This window comes from Ictalurus furcatus, chromosome 28 (assembly GCF_023375685.1).
Source record: "Ictalurus furcatus strain D&B chromosome 28, Billie_1.0, whole genome shotgun sequence".
NCBI classification, from domain to species: Eukaryota; Metazoa; Chordata; class Actinopteri; order Siluriformes; family Ictaluridae; genus Ictalurus; species Ictalurus furcatus.
Window position 1 is genome coordinate 15,981,969 of NC_071282.1, and position 26,004 is coordinate 16,007,972.

The window sequence follows — 26,004 nt, forward strand, 5'->3', positions numbered from 1 at the left end:
CAGGAAACTCGACTTCTAACAGGTTTGGGCCTCTTAGTTCCAGTGAAGACAACTAGTAAACCATTTGATTTTGTCAAGTCTTATTCCAGACAGAGATTTTGCCAGATTGTAGACATAAATCACATTTAATAGTCCAAAATTAAGCTTGTACTTCAGACAAGCTGTATCGTTATGTAAGCGCTTTTCCAGTGTTCCCGAGCAGGCACAACACACCTCTGTTATTGCGTTTATTAGCTTTTATTTTTGCAATTAATACACAGTATAATTTTCATTGTAAAATGAAAATGTTAAGATAGAAACAGGCAGATATACAAATTTGACCTCTGAGTCTCATACAATGTGGCCCTCGAACAGCCTGTAAATATCGTACTGTAGAACACATGGTAATTAATATTAGTAAAATATGTGCACTTTAAGAAGACATTTGGAGCTGCAGAACATTCCTACATGCAATGCGACCTTTATATAGTACACCCATGCTACATTCCTTTCCATACGTCTTTAGCAAATGATTCCGAAACAGCATTTGCTGATATTTGTACATAAAAGCATGCTATAGCCTAAGTAACATTCAATCAATACACCTTTAAACTCCTTTTTCTAAATGCTGATCAGTCAAGACGGTGAAGAACCGTGACTGACAATTTAGCCTAATAGCGTTCAAATATAAAACAAAAACTTTTAACTTTATAACCTGAATATACAGTCAGGTCCAGAATTATTGACACCCTTGGTATAGATGGTATTTAAAATAAATAAATAAATAAATAAAAGATTATGGGGAAAAATGTCTGTGGTTAAATAGTGTAATCTCACACTAATAATACTGGATGAAAAAGTTCACCTGAGTGTTTAGGAACTCTTAAGCATCATCCATGTTTTACTAGGGTGTGAACAGGAGATGGCACAGAGGCCAAATTCCTTCAGTCATTCAGCAATAAAGGGATGATTAGCAAATACAAATATGAAATGAGACAAAACTTCATGAATCAACTAACACGCCTGAAATATCCTGTTAGGGCGATAGTTAAGAAGCTTAAAAGTGTAAACAAGTGTATTTCGAGGAGGATGTTCAGAGAGCCAAACAGTTCTCAACAGACCGCAGACTGAGATTTGCACAAGATGGTAGCAGTTTGGGGGACACCAAGTCTCCAAATCTACAATTATACTCCAACAAACTATTTGGAAGTCATGCAAGAAGAAAGCCTATTCTTTCATCTAACCACAGACATAATCTCCGGAAGTTCACTAGACATTACTGGGGCTTTCTCGGGAACTAGGTTTTTAGACATTTTGAGTGATTTTGGCAACGCTCAAGGTGGGTTTGATGTAAAAAGCAGGACGAGTATACAGAAAAGAACCGAATCTTAAACTATTAAGTATGTTATGCTGTTATGTTGGCAAAGGGAGGCTGCACAACGTGCAGGGTGCCAATAATTGTGACATGAGTTTGTTTTTAAAACATATAAAGTTTAATAGGGGTTTTACTTCAATTAAGAGTGAGATTTCTTTCAGTGTGAGACTGAGCTAATTAACTGCAGACATCTTTTTTTTTTTTTTTTTTAACCAAGGGTGCCAACAATTTTGGAGCAGACAGTGGGACCTTCTGAGGGTGCAGAAGGCTTTTGGCACTGTTAATAAGCATTAATTTGTGCATAACGCCTTTCTTTTTTTTATTGTTTATTTATTTTTTTTAAACCATGCATCATGTACTTGGTATTGATTCTTAGAAAAGTAGAAAACCAGCCCGTCAATTTCCTTCATCAACAACACAAACATTATTCTAAGCCCTTTCAATTCGGTATAACTATTAGGATGTAAAGTAACTATATTTAAGCTTACTTCTATGGTATAAGATATTTCTCTATAGCAAAGAATAAGACCCTGGTGTATAATATGACGTCGACAGCCCGAGGATTTTGTTTAAACTGTATGATTTGTACTGTTTACTCAGTGTAAATCGTATGCATTCAAAAAATATGTTTGTAATAAAGCAGCTCGGTGTTGCGTCTTATGGTATAGTCATTAAAAAGTCATCGATTTGATGGTTCAGTTGGCTATATAGGATATAACTTAAACATAGTGATCACCCGATATCTGTTAATGGAAAAACAGTTCACCTGCACTTGGTTCACATACAGCTTTCAAATACATGATACAGATATCAAGATGCCTTGTATTAAATGGCATGATGGTTTTTTTTTTTGTTTTGTTTTGTTTTGTTTTTTTGCAAAGTCTGATATTGTAGCCTAAATCAATCACATGCATGTCACCAAAACCCAAATCTCTATCCTGTCATGAGCCTTGTCAGGACACAATGGTTTCAGGTCTAACCAAACCTGTGAGAAAAACAACATTTTCCTTTCACTGACAAATGGTAAACTCGTTCCCTTGCAAATCCAAACAAGTCTACGGGTCTTCTAGCTCGTGGACGTCTTTTTCAGGCTGCTCGTCTTCCGCGTCCTGCTGCTCAGCGGGAAGAGAGTTTGCCTTGCTTGCGTCCGAGTTGCTGTGGCTGCTGGCACTTCCCAGCCGTGTCGAAGCCACCACGGCTTTAACGGCAGCCTGCAGAGACCAGAGCATCACTACTGATATACAGAAAAGCCATCGTGTTTACTACGCACGCCCTGCTGAGTGTGAATATCCCAACCTTGAGCTTTCTTCTGGCGTTGAACTCCTGGAGCTTTTTCTGAGCCGTGTCCATGTGGGTGAAGTTAGCGGCTTTCCCGGTCACCCACGGGTGCTGCAGGGCCTGCTGCGTCGTCAGCCGCTTCTTTGAGTCCTTGACGATCAACTTCTTCACCTGCAAACAGGAAGAAGCAGACGGTAACCAAAGATTTATTTATTTTTTATTATTTTTACGTGAAAAATCTATTATGTAAGGTGAAAGGTTTTATTGTTAGTCTACTCTAATGTTTCTGTAATCAGTAAGAAGAGTTTGTTTGTTAAATCCATTCACTCACCAGGTCCTTAGCGTTAAGAGACACGTTGTCCCACCAGGGGGAGACAAACTCATATTCACAGTTCAGGATGCGCTTGAACATGTACTGATCCCCTCTGTCATCAAAAAAAGGCTCAAAACCGCACAGTCTGTAAAAAGAGAAACAAATGAAGGCAAAAATGATGACTAGAACCACACACACACATATATATATATATATATATATATATATATATATATATATATATATATATATATATATAATCAGCCATAATATTAAAACCACTGACAGGCGAAGTGAATAACATTGATTATATTGTTACAATGCCACCTGTCAAGGTGGTGGGATATATTAGGCAGCAAGTGAGTTCTTGAAGTTAATGTGTAGGAAGCAGGAAAAATGGGCAAGCGTAAGGATCTGAGTGACTTCGATAAGGGCCAAATAGTTATGGCTAGACAACGAAATCAAAGCATCTCCAAAACGGCAGGTCTTGTTGGGTGTTCCGGTATACAGTGGTTAGTACCTACCAAAAGCGGTCCAAGGAAGGACAACCAGTGACCCGGCGACAGGGTCATGGGCGCCCAAGGCTCACTCATGCATGTGGGGAAGTGAAGGCTAGCCCATCTGTAACCCGTATGTAAACGTATGCCGACTATAGCCTTATATCCTTGTTTTTGGCTGACCGGAGTTGTTGTAACCCATCCACCTCAAGTTTCAATGTTTTGTGTGTTCTGAGATGCTCTTCGGCTCAACACGGTTGTAAAAACTGATTATTTAAGTTACCATAGCGTTCCTGTCAGCTCGAACCAGTCTGGGTATTCTTCTCTGACCTCTTTAATCAACAAGGCATTTCTGCCCACAGAACGGCCGTTCACTCTACAGACAGCCACGCAGGAAATCCCAGCAGATCAGCCGTTTCTAATATACTCAAACCAGACTGTCTGGCACTAAACAACCATGCCACAGTCCAAGTCACTGACATCATGTTCTTTTTCTAATTCTCTTTCTCTATAAGCTTTGAGAACTATGCTTCTTTTTTTTAAAAAATAACTACATTCACTATATCCGGTATACGGCAAGGTATGTAGGTTAAACATTCACAAATGTTTGTGCTCCTTCAAGATAAGTAACAAAAATATGGAGAAATAGTGTAGATATTAGCATCACTTAAGATCTTAATAATGAAAACAACAGAACTGCAGTGGATATAAAAAGTCTAGACACCCCTGTTAAAATGGCAGGATTGTTGTGAAGTTAAAAATTCACATCAGAACTTTGAGCGTAGAAAACGTTCTGACAAAACCTGCTATTTTAATTATATATTAATTATATATTGTATATTGGGTCACATATCTGAAAAATGTCCTCTTGTCTAGAGATTGCCTTCAGAACAGCCTCCAATCTCTTTCACATCCTCTGAATTTCATCCAGATCCTCTCATTTATAATACTGATCCCCTGCCTTATGTTTTGGATTGTTGTCTTGTTTCAGGATACCCTCACATTTCGTTATTAAAATCTTTTTATAGATAAATTTGAAGCACATCTTCTCTATTTTCTTTCCAAATCCTTAGGGGATGCAAACTTTTGCCCTTGTCTGTAAAAAAAAAAAGAACAAACGGGTAATACAAGTGCTTTAGGAGAACATGCGTGCTAACCACGTATGACATGAACAGCTAAAATATTTCTCAGATGTTAGTGAAAACGTCGAGGGAACAATATGCACGTGTCATTTAATCTATTTTTGTACATAGAGAGCAACTTCCATTCAGCTGGGCATCAGCTGTGACTCATCCCCATTCATATGGACATGAACACATTATAATGATGAATATATGAGTCTAAATAAAAGTGAAAGAAATATCGTTCAGCAATCTATACATAAATGAGAGGCAAAGCTACATAACCGACAGTATACGTCCTCGATTTTTCATTTAAATGACTAAAGGTGCTCTGACATCACATCGCTTAGAGAATAATAAATGAAGGCGTGTCACTTACAAGATGTATGTGATAACTCCTACAGACCACATGTCAACTTCGGGTCCATAGGCACATCCCCGGAGGATCTCTGGAGCTGGAACAGACAGAAGCAGAGGTGAGGGTGAGAGAAAGAAGTTGGATAAATGATCATTTTATTAGCTAGATCTGTTTCAATGTGCTCACTCAGACTTGATTTTGTTAATCCGTTAACCTAATTAACTAGGCTGAATTGTTTAGAACTGCTTATCCCACACAGCCTGGAGCTTATTGAGCTCGGGGCACAAGGTGGGGGACACCCTGGATGGGGTGCCAACTCTTTTAAGAGCACTAATGCACACTATAGACAATTTGGAAATGCCAATCAGCCTACAATGTGTGTCTTTGGACTGGGGAGGAAACTGGAGTACCTGGAGGAAGCAGGGAGAGCATGCAGGCTTCGTGCACAGAGGGCGGAGGCGAGATTTGAACCCCCAACACCCAGCACCTTGCCGAGGTTGCCGTTCTTGAGCGATCAATCAAGGGTGATAAACGTGTCTTTGGCTGTTCGAACGCATGTCAAGTACGGCTTAGCCCGGGGCTATGAGGTAAGCTAAACACTATTGACTATTTAGAGAGGGGGAAGAGCCACTTGATATGTTTCACCCTGACTTCCTGTTTCAGTAGAAATTATGTCAACACATCGAATAATACCGCGCTTCACGGGGACGGGGACACATCGAATAATACCGCGCTTAACTCGCTTGTCCCTGACAAGTCATTTCCACCCCTGATCTTTCTTTCTACACATTCTATAGTGTACAGAGGGTCGTAGATGGTCTACTGTGAATACGCAGACAATATTAACAAGCTCACCACAATATCCTGGAGTCCCGCACACCGTCTTCATTGTCACTTGGTCGTCCACGATTTTCGACAGCCCGAAATCGGCTGAAAAGATCAAACCCACATGATAAAATTCAGACAGGTGTCCTAGCCATAAACACTGCAACTGGAACACAAATAACCAACCGGTACAATCCATCAATAGTTCCTACCATGAAGATGCAGGTTCTAGACAGGTGACAGAGATCGGTATCCATACCTATTTTGAGAGGAGCGTCTGGTGCTGAAGTGGCGTACAGGAGGTTCTCAGGTTTCAGGTCGCGGTGCACGACACCATTTTCATGCAGGTACTGCGAACAGAGACAGACGGACGTAAATATTCATCACGCGCAGCTGTTTCGGCAGCTGCCACTGTGACTCCAAGTTACAAACTCTTTAACCTGAAGGAATGATTAAAATTCATTAGAAGGGTGTTTGTCAGGTTGAAGTATCATTCGGGAGCGTGAACTCTGGGTGGGACAGACGGTATTCCTCTCTCCCATGCCAGTCATCGGGATCAGCCAATCGTAGAAGTCTGTGAGCTTAAGTATTCAGAAGAGGGCCGTTAGCATCCCCTTTCAAGTGTGTTTAACTGCCAGGTGCCATTTTTGTGAGCGGGGTTCAAAACGTTTTGCAAAGATTCGATGAATGCATGTGTTCACTTTCACCCTTCCAGACAGATTTACCCTGATTCTTGGGTGAAATTATATAAACTGAGTGGGTTTGTCGACGATTTGTAAAGAATAATCAAAAGACGTAAAAGATCTGATGCGCAAAGCAGGCAATAACCATGGCAAGCTTGGATCTAAAAAAAAAATGTAACTGAAACCGAAGTATAACGGTGATTACAAGCTTCCAAATACTGTGCAGACATGAGTGTGTTCTGTTCATAAGATATATGAGAATAATAACGTTTTCACAAGCTCTTTAAACACTGCCAGTATCAGAGTGAGGCGAATCTTGAATATACAACCTTTATAAATCTTTATTTATTTATCTTATCTTTACAACAACATTACATTGAATCGTTCTCAGCATGTTTCCGGTGATTTACCTAAGGCGCAATATTGGAACGCTTTCTTATTAAGACCCAGTAAATGGCTTTATTTTGTCTTCAGCTGGAAAAAGACAGGTTTCCTCAAATGTAATACTTGCCCGTATGTCGTCTCAATTTGTGTATTCTAAAGAATTGTCTTGATCGTGCAACATGCAAACATGCCAAAGGGAACAGATGTGCTATTTTACTCACGTTTTTCATCTAATTAAGTTTGCACGTTTTTTACACTCTCAAGCCTTTAGATTCGAAATTGAGAGAAAATATGCCAGTTAAACCGCCCAAAATGTTTAAACTTAGATTTACAAACAGAGCTAATGGCTTAATGATATGGCAACATGTAAAAACTGTTTTTTATGGAATAAAAATGTCAATGGAATAACGTCAGAAAGCGTAAGTGTGTTGTTCTTAACCATGCTGAATGAAACACAGGAAATCACTCATGTCAAATAAATAAAAGATGATTTTTTTTTTCTGAGGATAATTTCTCTTAACCTTACACACCAAACACAAATTGTAACTAAGTATGTTTTGTGCGCGTGTGTGTGCGTGTCTATGTATGAGTGTGGTTAAAATAATACATTTCTGTAGTAAAAAATCTTTCAAATCGTGAATGGGTTGATTAGAACTTCCTAACACCCAAATTGGTTCTTTGTTTTGTTCCTGTGGGGGAACCCTTAAAGGTTCCAGGTAGAACCATACAACACAGGGTTTCCCTTTCAGAAAAGGTTCCAAGTAAAATATTTGAAAAGTGCTTGAACCCTTAACTACCCAAAGAACTCCGGTTTGTAACGTAAACCGGAGAAAACAGGCAAGGATCTAAACCAGGAAGTAGCAACATGAACCACAAAAGAGCTTAATGAGACAAAACGTACTGTAAGACTTCACAACTAGACAAAGACACAACAGGGTTTCAATAGTCAAGCTAGTCGAGGTTAAACTGAGAACAGGAGAGTACAATGAGGGAACATATCAATCACAGGAAAAGGGGCGGAGACAAGACTCAAAGTCAAAACAAACAGCCCAATGTTCAGACACAATCATATGACATAAATAAAACTCGAAACACAACATTGAAACATAGTACAGTCATAGTAGATTTAAGTGCATTGTATGCCGATAGGGGAAATCTGTGACAATACTTAATACTTATGTCAGCTCCAGAATTATTGGCACCCTTGGTTAAGATCTTTAAAAGAAGGTGACGGAAAAAAATTGGCGTTGTGGTTAATTAGCTGAAAATATGACTGAGAAATCTGATCGGAGATAATGAACATAAATAAGTAGCACTTGACACATCAAATTTCATGAGCCAGATACATATCTACTCCTTTTAGGCTTTTTTTCCTCTGCTCTCCTCTCATCTCATCTGTTGATCCTTTAAAATCTCTTTTCTGGCAGCCACTTTAACCTCATCACAGCCTCATTTCCTGCTTTACACATAACCAATTGGATGTAATCGCCTTCCCGGCTTTCTGCCGCCTTCATGGGCTTTCAGAATCATCGTTAATTCTAGATTCGTAATGAAACGTTGCACAAGAACGTCCCTGCAAGTCACAGCTTCAAGTGGGCACGTAGGAAATCATTTTGTTTCTTGAGGTTCAGACCTACTAGTTACTAGCGACCGAGTAAGTAAGTCAGCGTCAGACAGTAGATGATAAATGGAAAAAGTGGGCGCATTATGTTCATTTTTACAGGACGTGTAAATGGAAAATACCATAATGGATTAGGGCTGAGTTTCCCAAACGCATCAGCATAAGTGGTAGCGCGAGCATCACACCGAGCACTAGCTCTACCAGATGAGATGGTCCTGAACATAAGATGCTTTGGGCTATGGCTAGTTAATTAACTAACACAGAGACTTTGCAAAAACATACAAGCTGATGTCCTAACACGGCGTCCAGACGATTCTATTTCGTCTGAACAAAACGGTATGTGTTGTCCAATCTGCATGCTTATCTTAAATAATATATGCAGTTTTGGGGGCATTTACAGGACCGAGTCAATATAAATAGTTTCATTTAGCTCCTAAATGAATTCAGAAACCATGTTTTAACCATATATTTTAATAATGAGAAGGTTTATCAAGATGAATCCTCAGATTCTCAAAGTGAGAGTCTATATATTTACATTTAATGGTTTTAACCATCATTGCTACTTACTCTTACTAATGATTATTTAAGTCTCTTTTTTTTTTTTTAAAGTAACAGAATTTTACTTATTGTAATGCTTTTGGATAATCTCCCACTATAAGAAAATGGGATTTAGAGCCTACTACAGAATGTAAGACACTTAGAATTTGATCCACTCTTGTTTTTTTCTTCACCTAGACTACTAGAACCTAAAACCACAACAAACAGGCAGCTAGGTTGTAGTAGCTAGGACATTAATATATCCCATTACACGGGTTTTGGATTACCTGTACTGGTTTCCTTTAGTACTTACAGCTGTTTGTTTTGTTTTTTTTAACATCTTATAATAGTGCAGCATCTTTGTTCCTTCCTGAATGCCTAATAATGCCCGGCTAATGTTCCTAATGACTCTTTAAAACAGGAAATTCTGTCCATCATGTGGTGAAGCAGTTATTTGTTATTAATCACCAAAGATCTGGAACACAATTTGTCGGGATACCCTCCATCACTGATTTTTAAAAAAATGGAGAAAAAAACCCCCCCAACTTAAAACTGTTCTTGTTTTCATTGTAGCATTCTGACTTTGTATTAATTTAGTCATTTAATATTTTGCTACTTGTGTATGTTTATACGACATTATGATAACCTGGCTCAAATGTATTTTCTACTACACCTTATTTCTTCTTTCTCTGTTCAAACTGGTTCAAACTGGTAAAATCTTCATTAGCTTGTTATACTGTTGCACATTTTGTTGTACATTTTTTTTCTTTTTATTCTTTAAAAATCAATCATTGTACGTTAATTAATTAATCGGTAAAACTACAACGGAATGAAAAAACACAATAATTAGGAAGTCCGTCCATTGAATTTAAAACTATTTAAATGATCTCAAACCAGGCTAACCGATTCAGTCGGGCAATTTAGTGACCGAAATAATGTATTAAAAGAACGTTCTCTATGGCGTTCTATAGGAGTGTGACAAAGATACGGTTTTATAAGCAACGCCTCGTGGTAAGAAGGTTACCACGGAAACTCATTAAACACAGCAGCGTGGACCAGCAGAAGTCTGCCTGGTTACAGTAGAACCACATGCGGCTACCCACACACACACACACACACACACACACACACACACACACACACGTGGCTCTCAGCCGGACTTAGCTTCTTCATCATGGTTTGCAAATCAGAAGCAAAATGTTAAGTGGGCACATAATGCAAATGTTATGCTAATGATATGTTAATTAGCCTTGAATTATGAAAGCCCTGTACTTGACATGGTATTCAACTTTTGATTTTCAGAGACAAGCGTTGCATGTCAGCCCAAACAGTGTAAGTGTAAGCATATAATAACCATAAACACAAATATGTCTTATGCCAGGCTTTATCTGATATAAAACAGTGCAGATTTTTTTCTCTATCCTCACTAATTAGGCTGACATGTGAGTGTTATCTTTGTGCGCTGTCCGAGGGGAATTGTTCCTGTGCAATGCACAGTGGAGCTGACATACATACTGTATCTCATATTCTTTCTTATATTCTCTCTCTATCTCTCTCTCTTTCTCTCTCTCCTTAGTCTGAGGTCTGTTTATCTCGGTTAATGGACCAGCGCAGCTCATCAGCACAACAGAAGCTGCATGTGAACTCTTATAAACTCTTTCAGGGCCACAGATACAGGAAATCAGAAAACAGTAAATGCCGCATTAGCTCCTGATACCAGATAATGCAATACATCAACCCATCCAGATTTAATTTAACAGCCCATGAAAGTCTATGGAGTGATGTTGGTCTACCCTGAAAGTGTAAAAAATATCACAAGCAGGCACAACCATAAATACTGACTACAAGAGTGGGTGGGATTGATCAGTTGATTCTGGAGTGCCAGGACTGCTCAAACATTATCCAGGAGTGGTTGTGATTGGTTAAACTTTCTCTGGAAGCAGTCAGGATTGGTTGGTCAAACTTACACTGGGAGCAGGACGGATTTGTCAAACCTTCTCTGGGAGTGGATGGGATTGGTTAAACTTTCTCCTGGAAAAGTAGTTACTAGTCAAAGCTTCTCTGGGATTTGGAGGAATTTGGTCAGCATTCCTTCTGGAGGAGTGGGGATTAGTCAAAATTTCTCTGGGAGCAGTCTGCATTGGTCAAAGTATCTCCAGGAACGGGATGGATTGGGTGTTCGGAAGAGGTGGGGATTGGTCAACCTTTCTCCAGGAGTGGTTAGAATTCCTTCAGGAGGAGTGGGGATCAGTCAAACGTTTTCTGGGAGCGGGCCAGAATGGTCAGACTTTTTCTGAGAGTGGGTGGCATTGGTCTGAATTCCTTCAGAAGTTGTCAGAATTGGTCAAACGTTCTCTGGGAGCAGTCTGCATTGGTCAAAGTATCTCCAGTAACAGGATGGATTGAGGGTTCAGATTGGGATTGGGAGGGACTTGGTCAGAATTCCTTCAGGAGCAATGGGCACTGGTCAAACATTCTCTGGGATCCAGCAGGAATGGTCAAAAGTCTCTGGGAGCTGTTGGTATTGGTCTAATATTCTCTGGGAGTGGGTGGAATCGGTCAGAATTCCTTCAGAATTTGTCAGGATTGGTCAAACTTTCTCTGGGAGTGGACAGAACTGGTTAAAAATCCTTCAAGAGCAGGCGGAAGTGGGATAAAAAACGGCAATGATGCATCGTGGGCTTCCTTTGGCAACTAGTCAGATCAACACAGAGGTGTTTCTCTGGAAAGAAACACACACACACACACACACACACACACACACACACACACACAAACAGAATGTGTGGAAACTCCCAGCAGAAGTACACAGGGCAAAATTGTGTGGTGTGATATTAAAAAAAACAGGCGACACTTCTAAAGGGGGCGGCAGCATCAAGCTCACTGTTCTTCCACCCGGTGAGATGTGGAGAGTCTGTGTTTACTTATTGCAGCCTGCCAACTCTCTGAGCTGAAAGCCATGCATGAGATATGTGCCCACCGTCCTGCTATCTCATCTCCTTGGCAACATCTCCTTGGTGAAATGAAAGCCAAGAGGTGAGAATACACTTTTTTAAAAAAAAATAATAAATAAAAAAAAAGCATCTAAAACTACAGCAGCTACTGTACACCCATGAGGACAGACCCTGTTTCTGCGACGTGACATCTGTCTCAGTTACTTAGCCGGTGCGATGGATGGATGCGGTTGCCAGATTTCGTGTTGTGGTGACTGAAAAAGATTCAATAGGTGGCAGAACAGCTCTGATAGTAAACACATGGGGGGAGAGACTGAGAAAGAGAGAGAGGAAAGACAGTGGGAAAGAGAGAATAGAGAATAGCCATCTGTGACCTCTCTGTGGGGTCTCGGTTCTCCTGCTGGCTTTAAAGTAGAACAGTGAAAGCAGTAAATCTCATTTCAAGTCTCTCTGGAACAGGATCCAAAAGTACACTAAAGCCCTTTCATGACCTGAATAAATACCACGACTATAAAAGTAGATTTGTGTCAAATGTATGGAGGAAAAAACAGATTTTATCCTTTTGAATTTGTCTCAATAATTACTACATGGTAATTATTTGATTGTAGCTGATGTTTTATAGAAGGAACATTTAATATTTGTATATTCCTATAGAATTAGTAAGTTTGCTGTTAAAGGAAAAAAAATTATATTCCTCTTATATTACATGTATTCACCATTGATTTTTTTAATTATTATTATTAATTAATGAACAACACATTGTATTTTTTATCCATGTGTAGTTACATTTAATGTTGTGGAACATCCAGAAAACAAGTTAGTTCCTGTTATCACATTATAGTAGCTATAAAAAATTTTTTTAGCTTGTCATGTTACAGAGAAACTACAAAGCACAAACTCCTCTATCCTGAAGACTTTCCCATGGTGGAAAACTTAATTACAGCTTTACCACTGACACTGGAGACTCCTTCCAAATATGATCAATATTGTCTCCTTACAAAAAGTTACATCATATAAATTTTTCATTTGTTTATAATGAATTAGACTTCGGTTATGTGCGACGTTAACCATGCAAGTCCTTGTGAATTAGCTGTTTCTGTAACAGGTATACAATAGTAACACTTAAACAGTACTGGTGCAGAACAAATACCGTATCCATCCATCTATTTTCTGTACCGCGTATCGTACACAGGGTCGTAGGGGGACCTGGAGCTTATCCCAGGGGAACGTTAGGGGCACAAGGCAGGGGACACCCGGGACCGGGTATCGCAGGGCAAAATCGCACACGTTCAAACATTACAGAAAATTTAGCAATGTCAATCACCCTAACAACACATGTCTTTGGATTGGGGGAGGAAACCGGAGTACCCTGAGGAAACCCATTCAGAACATACAAGCTCTGAGCACACAGGGCGGGGGCGGGAATCGAACCCCCAACCCTGGAGGTGCGAGGCAAACGTGCTAACCACTAAGTAATTTTAACTTACCTCAGACATCATACAGTATTGTTCTTTTTAAAGAAAACTACACATTTTAATGTAACTTTCTGAAGGTTGCCAGATCTACTAGGGTCTCTGATTCCCAGCCTGTTAATAGGAACGGATCCAATCTGGCAACCCTGATTTCTACATAAACCACCTTCTCTACAGGTGTGCGCTGCTAATCATTTACACTGATCCTAACTTTGTTGGTTTGACATGAAAAATCCTGATATGTCCACAGCAACAGTGGTCATATTAATCACAGCTGTATCGCATAATGCCATGAATCCAAATGGGATGGAAGAGCGATGGCAGCTTCACAGATGGGAAGATCTACACCTGATCCAGCTCAGCTCATTATTCATGATTGTGGATTTCTGATCGCCATTTCTGACTCAGAGCCAAACCGGATCACGTGGAACAACACAAGCCAGTAAATCAAACTCAGTGAATGAAGACTCACCGCGACGGCCTCCAGCACCTGTTTGATAGCGTCTGCTGCATCTCGCTCGCTGTAGTAGCCCTTCTCCACCACCCTGCAGGACGGAAAACCTCGTCTGTTATGTGTAAATGACGCCACAGCGAACAGAACGGGGGCACTAAAAAGGGGTCGGCTGATAATTAGCGTTTGATCATTTTCACTTTATGGTTTTCCAGCTTTAGCGTAAGCTGGTGACTCATGTGCAACTTGGCGCACATAAAGAGGTGAACAGAGACACTTCCGCTGATTAGACATCGCTTACGGGGAAACGCCTTTTGGAATAAAACAGACATCATATTTCTGCTTTGAGCTGCAGCTTACGAGAAAATGAAATAACACTGTGGTTTCGGTAGTTTGTAGGCAATAAAACACTTAGCGGAGTGGTGATAATGTTCAGTAATCAATGAACCTCAAAGTTCCTGTAAGTGCAAGTATCGAAAGTGTTTTATTCCTCATACACAACAGCAATTTGCCAATGATGATCATTTTTAATTTATCAACAAATAATTTGGCTGTCAAGTTTGCTCGTGTTGTCGTTTAAAATGTAACGGCTTTAAAACGCTTATTCCTTCACCACTCCCTCTTTATCAGTCTCTAGACGTTAATAAGACAGCAAAAAGCATCTCGTCACGTTACCAAGGAACTCTTAAAACACAAAGTCCTGTGTCGCAAGGTGGAGAACTTTCCGGAAGAAACCTCCGCCAATGTTTATGATTTTCTTAGTGAACTAACAGCATGTTTTTAATCCATTTATTGTTAGACTTAGACCTAGACATCTTTTGTGTTGTGTTCACCAGCAGATACAAGTCCCTCTGAATGAGCTGTTACTATAGAAACAGTAACGTATTAGAATGAGTGCATTAATACAGTATAAACCCGACCGATCAGATTCGAGAATTAAACAGCACCGTGGTAAGATACATCAGTCGTATCATCCAGTTCTTTTGCTGTGTTCGATCTTGCCATGTGATCATTCACGACTTGTGTAGATAGAAATCATCGGTGTTAGTGCAATTCTGGTTTATCGATTGTACTATCAGATCGATCTGATATTATTATCTCTACTGTTAAATCGCTAGAGCGTCAGATTCTCAGATGATAAATATTACCGCCAAATACATCTACTGACCTGTCAAATAATTCTCCTCCAGTTACAAGCTCCAGGACGAGACTGATCTCTGACGGCGTCTCAAAGATCTCCTTCAGCTTGATCTGTCATGTAATAAAATGTGTGTGAGAGAGAGATGAAGCTTAACTATGGCATAATTAAAACAACTGTAATAAATAAGGACTGCTGGGAGACCAGTAACCAGAGCTGTACTTTTACGCCAAGCTCTGAAGGCACAGACATTTACACTGAAACCCTTAACTCACTCTTAAAGCAAAAAAATCCAGTAGTGGTTCTACCTCTACCCCAACCAGGGACCTACAGTATTTGAGTGTAAATAAATCATGGACGCCCTTATAATTAAAGTACAGATTAGGCACATTAGATACATATGTAGCATCCTGGATCATTATTTATTTCCTGGAGCCATGACAGCTTTTTTTTTATTCCAGAACTTTCATAAAACCCCAACACAGTTACCCTGAGTTAAACTGTAGATTGAAAGCAGAAAACAGAGCTTTTTTGAAGTAGCTTCATGAAAAGTGCAGTTAGATTTAAGGCGATATCATCTCCTTGCTTAAACCCATTCGATTTAAGTAATCAGTGAATTAGGATTCTAACTATGAAAAATAAATAAAAGAGAAGCACGGCTCTACACCGTAATCTAAAGTGGTTAGTGGAGACTGGTGTTTGCGCTGTGTAACATTCAGGGCTCTGATAGTTAATGTATTCTCTTCACTGCAGGTTACCATAAGCGGAAACTTTCATGGACTTTTACATCCTCCATAATCCTGAATATTTAGATGTTGCAATGTGTTTTACTTCCAGACGTACTATATTTGGATGAGAGAGGCGCAGCAGGACTCCGATCTCTGTTCGTACAATCTTCTTGTCAACCTGGCGGGAAAAAAAAGCAGGAGTTATTGTTGAAGATGAGCGAGAGGATGTGGATGTGGCTCAGTAGAGAAGTTCAGCATTTTAACCGTCTTAACTGAAAATAAAAGACTACGAAGGCTAAATGGGTATTTTACATGTTTTTTTAATCTGGTGGGGGGGGGGGGCATTTATTTATTTTCGCTACTGTGTTTGTGGCTCTTCTCTGACTTGTCACTTTAGAAGAAAACGTCACTGCAAATCGTTACAAAGTTCTTCTGACTGATCACTACGTTGAAACGTCGCTATCCCGATGGGCGTGGTCTTTTCCAGGATGACTCCGCCCTTATTCACAGAGAACGGGGGGCTCACTGAATGGTGTAACGAGGATGAAAATGATGTGAGTCATATGCTATGGCATTCCCTCTTACCAAATCTCGATCCAATTAAACTACTGGAGATTTTGGAGCATTGGGTTAGACAGCGCTCCCTACCACCATCATCAACACACCAACTAAGAGAAAATATCAAAGCAGAATGGTGTTCATCGCTCCAGTACAGTTCCAGAGATGTGCAGAATCAACATCAATGTTGTGGCTCAAAACCTTACTAACACAATCTATGTTGGGTTTTTTTTCCCCTTTCATTTAGAGCGGATCTGTATACGTAGTTGAACAACAATGACCAGCCATCATGTCACAGAGAAAAGCGAGGAAGTTCTTGATGTTCTCCAGTCCTAGATTGGGAGAAACCCGATCAACTTCCCAATCCAAGAAGAAAGAACAAAGAAGAACAGAACAAAACCTTCATGTTCGACATCCAGATTTCTAAAAGCAGACTCACTGTTTTCTTCAGCTTCTTCACAGCGTAGGGTTTCTGGGTGCCTTTTTGCCGACATCGAAACACCACTGACGTGGCTCCCCTGGAAGCAGGAGAAAAATCACACATTAGTCATGTGTTATGAATCTTACATATTAGCGAAAAGCTTATGTACACACTATAGTATAAAATGACAAATATAGTATATACAGTATGTACTGTATGTTTCATTTTACAGTAGCTCATTAACCAGCAGGTCAGTATTTGCTATACTTCTTGGACTTTATACCACATCGCTGTTGAATTCTCAACTCTTATTGGTCAGGAGGTGTCGATTCATTTTCTATAACAGCAGCTCTGGCAATCACGCTGGCTGCAATTCAAATCACAGGATTATATTAATGCGATTTAACGTTCTAATGTATTATCGATTCGATCGTATGGTGGTCGCGCCACATATAGAGATTTAAAATCATATACAATTGCTCATATGGTGAACTTTTTAATGAGGAAACAATTTTTTTTTTTTAAAAAAAAACCTTTTTGGAAGGAGTCTCCAGTGTCAGGATTTTTTTCTTCAGGTAACTTTAAATTTACAGACATGGGCAAGTCTTCAGGACAGAGGACTCATGAAAAGAACGTCTGTTTATAGCTGCTATACAGTACATAATGTAATGCAGGGATAACAGGATGGATGTTAAAAAAACCCATTAAAAAATGCAAGTGCATGGATAAAAAGGTATACAGTGCCAAATAATCGTAATTACTGGTGTGATATATAATAATCCACTTCGCATGACCCGATACACACCGCATCACTGATTATTTTCTTATAAGAGCATGTCCCATAGTGTTTTATTCCTTACCTGGCCTACATCTCGTGCCAGGTCCCACAACACAACAGATTACTTCCTAATTTACATATAAACATCAAGTGAGCTTGATGAGCTTGAGACCTGATCTCACTGCTGGCTTTAAGTGTCCAGGCCCATATTTGGATGTTGTAAAAGCTCGGCTTATTTTCAACCCATCAGCATCTTATGTGTTTGGTCCTTTAGTCCACCGCATAATCAGCTTAGGCCAGCAATCAGACCAGGCCTCAGGCCAGCACAATATGCCGGAGCACAATAAGCCTGCCTCAATCGGGCATCTCAGCTGGACATCGTGCGACGTGTAAATAAATGAAATGTAGGTAATGCAATAAAAGCGGATCGGCTACCTTATTGCTCTAGGAGCACCGTCTTGATTTTTGGCTATGAACTACACTCTGCAATACACACACACACACACACACACATTGTAAATGTGAACAGACACCAAGCAAGCATGAGTGCCAGCTCAACAATCTGCTCCTCATAATTACTATATCCCGGAAAACCGAACTCCACCCCCACCCCCAAACAAGAGGATTTCACCAAACAGTTACACCACAGGAAAGCATTGTTATACGAATCAGAAACCATTACATGAGGAAATATTTGGGATGGAAAAAATCCCTTTTTTTAATATATATATATATAGATATTGTTTAGAAATGTCTCTCAGTCTTAAGCCTCACCTTGTGATTGCATCTAGAACGCCCCATTTCATTTGCTCATTAAATGTTAATAGAAGGATCTATATTAATGAGGAGGCTCTGTAAAGTGTGATGAATGAGAGGAAATGGGAGGGACCCTTTTGCTACAGCACTGCAAATTGTAAAAAATCATTCTGTCATTATTTTGTATTCAGTATGCCTTCTAGTACTTTTGAGGGGAAAAAACTGAGAGCAAATTTGACGGAAAAAAACTCTTCTCTTTTTTTCTTACAGCATTGTGCAATATACAAATCCATCCATCCATCCATCCATTCTGTTTATCCTACACAGGGCTGCGGGGGAGCCTGAAGCCTATCACAGGGAACGCTAGGCACAAGATGGAGGACACCCTGGATGGATGCCAAGCCATTTCAGGGCACAATCGCACACAAAGGACAATTTGGAAATGCCAATCAGCCTGCAATGCATGTCTTTGGACTGGGGGAGGAAACCGGAGTACCAGGAGGAAACCCCCGAAGCACAGGGAGAACATACAAACTCCGTGCACACAAGGCAGAGGAGGGAGGGATTCAAACCCCCAGCCCTAGAGGTGCAAGGCAAACACCCCCTTCAGGTTTAAATCCGAATACATATACAGATATTTGGAGCTCTGAGAGATACAGATACAGATAATGCCATTCCATTACACCCCTAACACACACGTGGTCACCTATCCCCACTCCTATACTAAATTTGAGATGGATTTTCCGTTTCTTTCCCCACAAGCAAAGTATTTAGCATTGTTTCAGCTCTGTTTACCTCCCGGACAATTTGGCACATTGTTTGAATTCTTCTAAGGCACTGTGAGGAGTCGTTTTATTTTAAGGCGGTTACATAACACACATGCAGTGCAGGACTCAAGGAACAATTCAACCCCGATTCCAAAACAAGAAAAACATGAACACTTAATGCAAGTCCAAAGCATAACACAGGTCCAAAGCCACTGTAACAGAAACTGGATATTTGCTCTCAGGAAAATGAGACGAAGTGAGCCTTGGTGGCATAATAATATTAAAAAGAAAAAGTAGAAAATACAATCAGCTAAAGAGAAGGCAGATGGGTTCATAGTCCAAAAGCCAGACCACAACGCTCTACTCATCACCAGTAATGCCCCAAATCCAATCAATATTCATCACAGTAATAATATTACATTACGGAAATGAAGTCACACATAAACATACACACACACACACACACACACACACACACTCACACCAGTGGCTCAATCCTACAAAGGCAGATCAACAACAGTAGTTCAAATGAGGCAATATTAACATTAATGGCACTCACAAGGCTTCCATTAGTGAATTTGACCAGCATCGGTTTATTTATCTAACCACTCAAATCCCTACGGTAAAATGAGGTGATATTTGACTTACATTGATCAAACTTACTAATAGGGAGTGTAATTAGTTTTGTGTGTAACTACAGAGTGTCCCAAAAGTCTCCATACTGTAGGGGACTGTGTTTACCAGCACCACGTCGGTTGTGCCTTCATCCGTGGATGTTCGTGGACGTCCACGTCTTCTCGTTCGGTCCGTAGCGCTATGAGTCTTTTTGAATTTGTTAATAAGTTTGGAAACAGTGTCGTGTGTGTGTGTGTGTGTGTGTGTGTGTGTGATGTTCTTGCCGTGTTTCCTGTTAAAGTCCATCGCAACCTTGTGACAGCTTCCCGATCCAGCCGTGAGAATGATTTCAATACGTTCTTCTTTTGTCAAAGGAATTCTTAAAGTCTATCTGCAATATATATATATATAAACTAAGTATGAAAAATTGGAAGACATTTTGTGTTAATTTGCCCTTGGGACTCTTGTGACACCCTTTAATGAAAATGGGCCGGATTTGCAGTATCAGGTTCAATTTTGCATGACTGTTCTATTGATTAGAGTCACTGTGAATAAGCATTAATAAAAAAATTGTAATGCTAACTCTATTTAAAAGTAGCACATGACAAGGTAGAACCAATTACACCCATTTTTCAAATTTATTTCGCCACGATTTGCTCACAGGCCGATTCCCAACCACCAGCCAGCTTTCAACTATCATACAACTGCTACCAAATGGCGAAGGTGAAGGCTAACACATACCAGACGACCATATCTTTTCAAACAGGGCAGCATAACACACTTGGAGGAAAGCGCTATCTACCCTCTTCCATATACATGAGCTCAGAGAAGCCTGTGATTGGCTAGTGTCGTTCTAACTGACAAAGGGGATCGAGTTTGGGCTACCACTTGCTTGCAAACTTGCTTACTGCTTTTACAGCTAGTCCAATGTTAGCTAGATTGCAAGTTTTCTCTGGCCCCAATCCAGAGAAAGTATTGAATACGGTTTAAGTACATATGCCGATCAGCCATAACATTTAAACCACTGACAGGTGAAGTGAATAACAGTGATTATCTCGTTACCATGGCGCCTGTTGAGGGAGTGGGATATATTTATTAGGCAGCATGTGAACAGTCAGTTCTCGAAGTTGATGTGTTGGAAGCAGGAAAAATGGGCAAGTGTAAGGATCTGAGCAACTCTGACAAGGCCAAAACTGTGATGGCTAGACGACTGGGTCAGAGCATCTCCAAAACGGCAGGTCTTGTGGGGTGTTCCCGGTATGCAGTGGTTAGCACCTACCAAAAGTCCCCACCTCTCAACTGACCGGACTTAAATGATCTGCGGCTAACGTCTTGATGCCACACCTTCAGAGGTCTTCCGGAGTCCATGCATCGACTGGTCAGAGCTGTTTTGGAGGCACATGGTGGACCTACACAAGATTAGGTGGGTGGTTTTATGTTATGTTATGTTATGTTATGGTTGATCAGATTTGGCCGTGATCGTGGCCATAACTCATGACACCTCAGGCCACAATCTGATTGGCAATCTGTTTCTCATTTGCATAAAGTTGTTAAATCATCAAAAAAAAACAACAGTTCCTTCTCAGTTCACTGCGGATCGCCCGCTGTTCTTGCTGCACATAATGTTTGTCTGTCTCCATTAAAAAAATGAATGGCTCAAACACTATTTGCGCTGTGAGAATATAGCTCCAGGTGAAATCTAATTGAGTATCCATGTTGCCCAAGTAATATCCTGCGTATTTATTGGAGCTATAGAGCTTTTAAATTCCTAAACTGTATACCAACTCAGCACATTAGGTCCGAGATGGCATCATTTATAGGCTTGCATGTTTTGTTATTTTTTTTTAAGTTTGGATGAAACCCATTCAATTAACGTTACCAGTGAGACAGTCTAATTACTATAAGAACTCAAAAATAAATAGAACCACTACGATAATAGTGGGTTGTCATTTCCACAAGACTGCAACAAGGCTTATTTATTTATTTATTTATTTTAAAATTGTGGATCTCCTGGCTATGCTTCACAAACCCAACTTTAAGAACCACTGCCTTGAGGCGTTTCTCAGCAGTTTCTCCCAGACAGATAGCTCCGCAGTTGTACCTGTAAAGCTCTACTTCTGAACATCTTCTTGTGATTCTTCCTTCATCAATCATTCCACAAACCTAATATAACTTTTGATGATTGTACAACATTTGCTTAGATAAAAGCTTGGCGGAGTAGCTAACTCGATAAACGTCTATCATGGTCGCCACTTAGTGATAATGGATTTCCCAGCTCTATTGTTTCTATGCGCTTAATGCACCGTTGACGGGGAGAAGAAGAGGAGTGCGGGAGTGTGTGTTACCCAAGCTCTTCGCTCTTCGCTTCTGTTTTCTGCTTGCCCAGTATTATATAATCGCAGGCAAGTAAAAGAGATAGAGCAAGGTACTCTCCCTGGTTTCATTATAGATTCACCTTGCTTTGCTGTATTTAGGACCCGAGGGCTTTACATTTGGCACTGCCGATGAGAGCTCAGTGTTCCTTCCCTTCCCAGGCTTTCTAAGTGATTCATCTCCTTGTGCTCAATGATATATAAAACCCTGCCATGTTATACATGTAGGCCAAATATTGAACACTGTAGCCACTTACACACTATAACCACTTTACCAACAGATATGGGGCAATGCATTTCATTTTTACCAACGTGTGGATTCACTGCAAATCCTAAATAAATGAACGTTCCACAAATCGCACGGTCAGCGAGCCTCATTCCTGCAGATTTCTGTTGGCCGTCCTGCCGCCATATGGGAGCATTTCGCTCTCATTTCTGATTATTCAACGCACTCGTTCTCTCTCTCTCTCAGATGAAACAGCTCTGATTATAATTATAATCCAGTCTGCCAAACCTTTTCAGTTCACTACAAAGCTTCAGTGGAATAAATGCATCAAAGCCACTCTGGAAAGCAACACAAATAGAAAACTCACACTTATTCACACCATACTCACCAAGCGCAGTCTTAATTTAACTATGACTGAACCCCAGGACCTGGAAAATCTTGATAAAACACAGGCTACTACTGGCGTCGCACATGTTCGACCTTGATTTGAGAATGTGTTGAGTATTAAGCTAACTAATTGGATAAAACGTGTCCTAATTTCATGTACTGTAGGTCACTGGTTCCATCCTGAGCTCAGGTTACTGTCTGTGTAGAGTTTCGAATGTTTTCCACACTCGATGTCCGCCTGGGTTTCCTCCTGGTTCTCTGGTTTCCTCCTTCCTCTCAAAAACATGCTAGTACTGTAGATGGATTTGCGACAAAGTCTAACGTGTGAATGTAGAGGTCAGTGGTAGCTCAGTGGGTAAGACGTTGGACAAAGGTCGTGAGTTCAAATCCCAGCACCGTCAAGCTGCCACTGCTGGGCCCTTGAGCAAGGCCCTTATCCCTCAAGTGCTCAGTTGTATAAATGAGATGAATGTAAGTCACTCTGGATAATGCCGTGCCCTAACATATACTGCCATTTCATCCAGGGGGTATTCTCGTCTCACACCCAGTGCTCTGGGTGCAGATCCACCACCAAGATAAAGCGTTACTTCAGAACAATTCAGGAAAATCTCAGCACTCTGGGATGTGGGATTCCACCATTTTGTGATTAATGCATGCTGGAATTGAAATATTCCCTTATTTATGCTTTCATGGTGAACATCTCACCTTGTCTCACCATCTGTTTCGAAATAGCAAGCAACGAGGAATCACCCGATCCCCTTTCTTATTTTTATTTTTCATTTTTCACGGCTGATATGAGCTCACACTGTGACGTCCTTCCGCTCAGTGGCACAGTCCACAACCCATTTTTGCACAGAAATTTGTGCAGCATGTCACATACTGTACATTACGTCAACACGTGTTCCAAGTTCTGTCTTGTATTTAATGCATGAGTTTTGATTTGGTATGAAAATTTGTTGATATTAATAGAGATGACGTGTCATTCGCATAAAGGCAAAAATATTTTTTTAATGGATTCCAATACAAAAAAAATCTGAAATCAACATTTATTGTGATATTGGTTTTTTTTTTAAGATACCCTATTCAGCTGTTTCACCTTAAAGAAATAGCTCAGTTTCCTTAGAAATTAACTTCTGATTTTCAAAAAAAATAAAATAAAAGACATAAGAAAAATAATATTAAATAATATTAAATAGGGTCATTTCATTAGAAATTAACTTTTGATTGTTAAAAAAGAGGCATGACAAAGGTATTTAATTAAAAAGAAATAAAGAAAGAAAGAAAGAACCTTAAAAATATGGTAAACTAATTAAAAATTAGAAATGAACTTTTTAAATTCTTTAATTTTTAAAAATACATGTAAATATGACAAATGTAACGTAATTATGTAATGACATTTAATATTTTTTTATTTTGATATTTAATGTAATGATATTTAATTAAAAAAATTACACAAAATAAAATACAAATAAAATAAATAGACTTAAAGAATAACTTAATTTTGTCAGTCTCAAAGGAAAAGATGTGATAAAAGTAACAATAATTTTTAAGACAAAAATAAACAATTAAATAAAACTGTCAAAGAAATAGACTTAAAGCAATGACTGATTTTCATTAGAAATGAACTTTTCAAAAAGGAGACATAAAAGAATAACAAAATATGAAAAGGTACAATTAACTCAAATGAAATAAAATAATAAAGATGTAGCCTTAACGCGTTCGCCTGAATTCATCAGAAATGAGAAATCAACTTCTGATTTTCAAAAAAGTGACATGATGAACAGAACAAAAAAAAATTCATTTTTTAAAATTCTTTAAACAAATAGTCTTCTATTTAATAGAACTTCTGATTTTTTTTTTAAAGAGAGATGCTAATTTTATTATAAATGAGAAATTAACTTTAAAAAGAAACATTTTTTTTTTTTTTTTTTAGAAAATGTATAGAAATAAATTAAAATATTTCAGAATACATTCTTCTCATTTTAACAGATGTGTATTCATCTCCCGCAGTGCCTCAGAACGGACAGCTGAGGGATACTGAAAGGTACTGAGAGGTACTGAGGGGTACTAAGAGGTAATGAAAGGTACTGACGGATGCTGAGAGGTACTGAGGGGTATTGAGAGGTACTGAGGGGTACTGAGGGGTAATGAAAGGTACTGGCAGATACTGAGAGGTACTGAGGGGTAGTGAAAGGTACTGGCAGATACTGAGAGGTACTGAGGGGTAGTGAGAGGTACTGAGAGGTACTGACAGGTATTGAGAGGTACTGAGGGGTACTGAGGGGTAATGAAAGGTACTGACAGGTAGTGAGAGGTACTGAAAGATACTGAGGGGTACTGAGAGGTACTGACAGGTATTGAGAGGTACTGAGGGGTACTGCGGGGTAATGAAGGGTACTGACAGATACTGAGAGGTACTGACAGGTATTGAGAGGTACTGAGGGGTACTGAGGGGTACTGAGGGGTAATGAAAGGTACTGACAGATACTGAGGGGTACTGAGGGGAACTGAGAGGTATTGAGAGGTACTGAAATGTACTGAGAGATACTAAGGGGTACTCACCGTCCCAGTTCCGACTCGAGCTCGTAGAAGTCCTCCAGCGTCTCTTTCTTGGAGCCATCGATCCAGTATTCCGGAGCTGCGCCTGGCCTGGAGCTGATCATACTCACTTTGAGCATCTCAGACGCAGTGATCCTGCGCTCCTTCTCCAGCTGCGGTGTGATCTCCCCGCTTCAGTTCAGTGCCAAGCTGCGGAGCGCGGAGTTGCCTTTCCGTTCCCGGAGGTGCGGTTCACAGAAAACACACACAGCACGCACTGGCTCGGAAAACTGCCCTATACACGGGATCGACAGGAATCCTGAGCGCGGGTCTGGTGTAAAAGCGCACGCAGTAGCTACCTAAAAATGTGCGTCTCTGAGGTGAGCTGCGAGACTTATACACCTTCACCGGAGCTCATCGCCCACAGCAGCGCATCTCTCTCCCAGTGTGAGGGGGCGGCCGGTGGGCTTCCACTGGGTCTTACTGTCGCTAATGTACCGGGGATTCAGCGCGCGCGCGCCGCGTCACAACACCGGCGTTATGTAACACACCGAGCTGAGCAACACTGCTCTAATCTCATGCACATGTAGCCTTCATCCTAGCATGGCAGCATCATAACAACAACAACAACAACAACAATAACAATAATAATAATAATAATAATAATAATAATAACAATAGTCATAATAATAATATGAAGAATTGTGTTATAATAATAATAACAACAATAATAATAATTATTATTAGTAATACAATACATAAATATATTCTACATCATATATATTCTATTTTAATAACAATAATCATCATCATCATCATCACAATAGTCATAATAATAATATGAAGAATTATGTGCTATTATTATTATAATA

At 39.9% G+C, this 26,004-nt stretch overlaps 1 protein-coding gene across 1 annotated transcript; it reads right to left on the reverse strand.

Annotated features, from left to right (window-relative positions):
* Positions 1–2,230: 2,230 nt before the first annotated feature.
* Positions 2,231–25,700, reverse strand: camk4 (calcium/calmodulin-dependent protein kinase IV). The gene is made up of 11 exons (XM_053617795.1): positions 25,157–25,700; positions 16,712–16,790; positions 15,830–15,892; positions 15,017–15,099; positions 13,870–13,942; positions 6,006–6,096; positions 5,777–5,851; positions 4,943–5,018; positions 2,964–3,090; positions 2,651–2,803; positions 2,231–2,565 (listed from the first exon to the last, which is right to left on the reverse strand). The coding sequence occupies exons 1-11, from the start codon at positions 25,270–25,272 to the stop codon at positions 2,410–2,412; spliced, it is 1,092 nt and encodes a 363-aa protein (XP_053473770.1). The 5' UTR covers positions 25,273–25,700; the 3' UTR covers positions 2,231–2,409.
* Between the last annotated feature and the right edge of the window lie 304 nt (positions 25,701–26,004).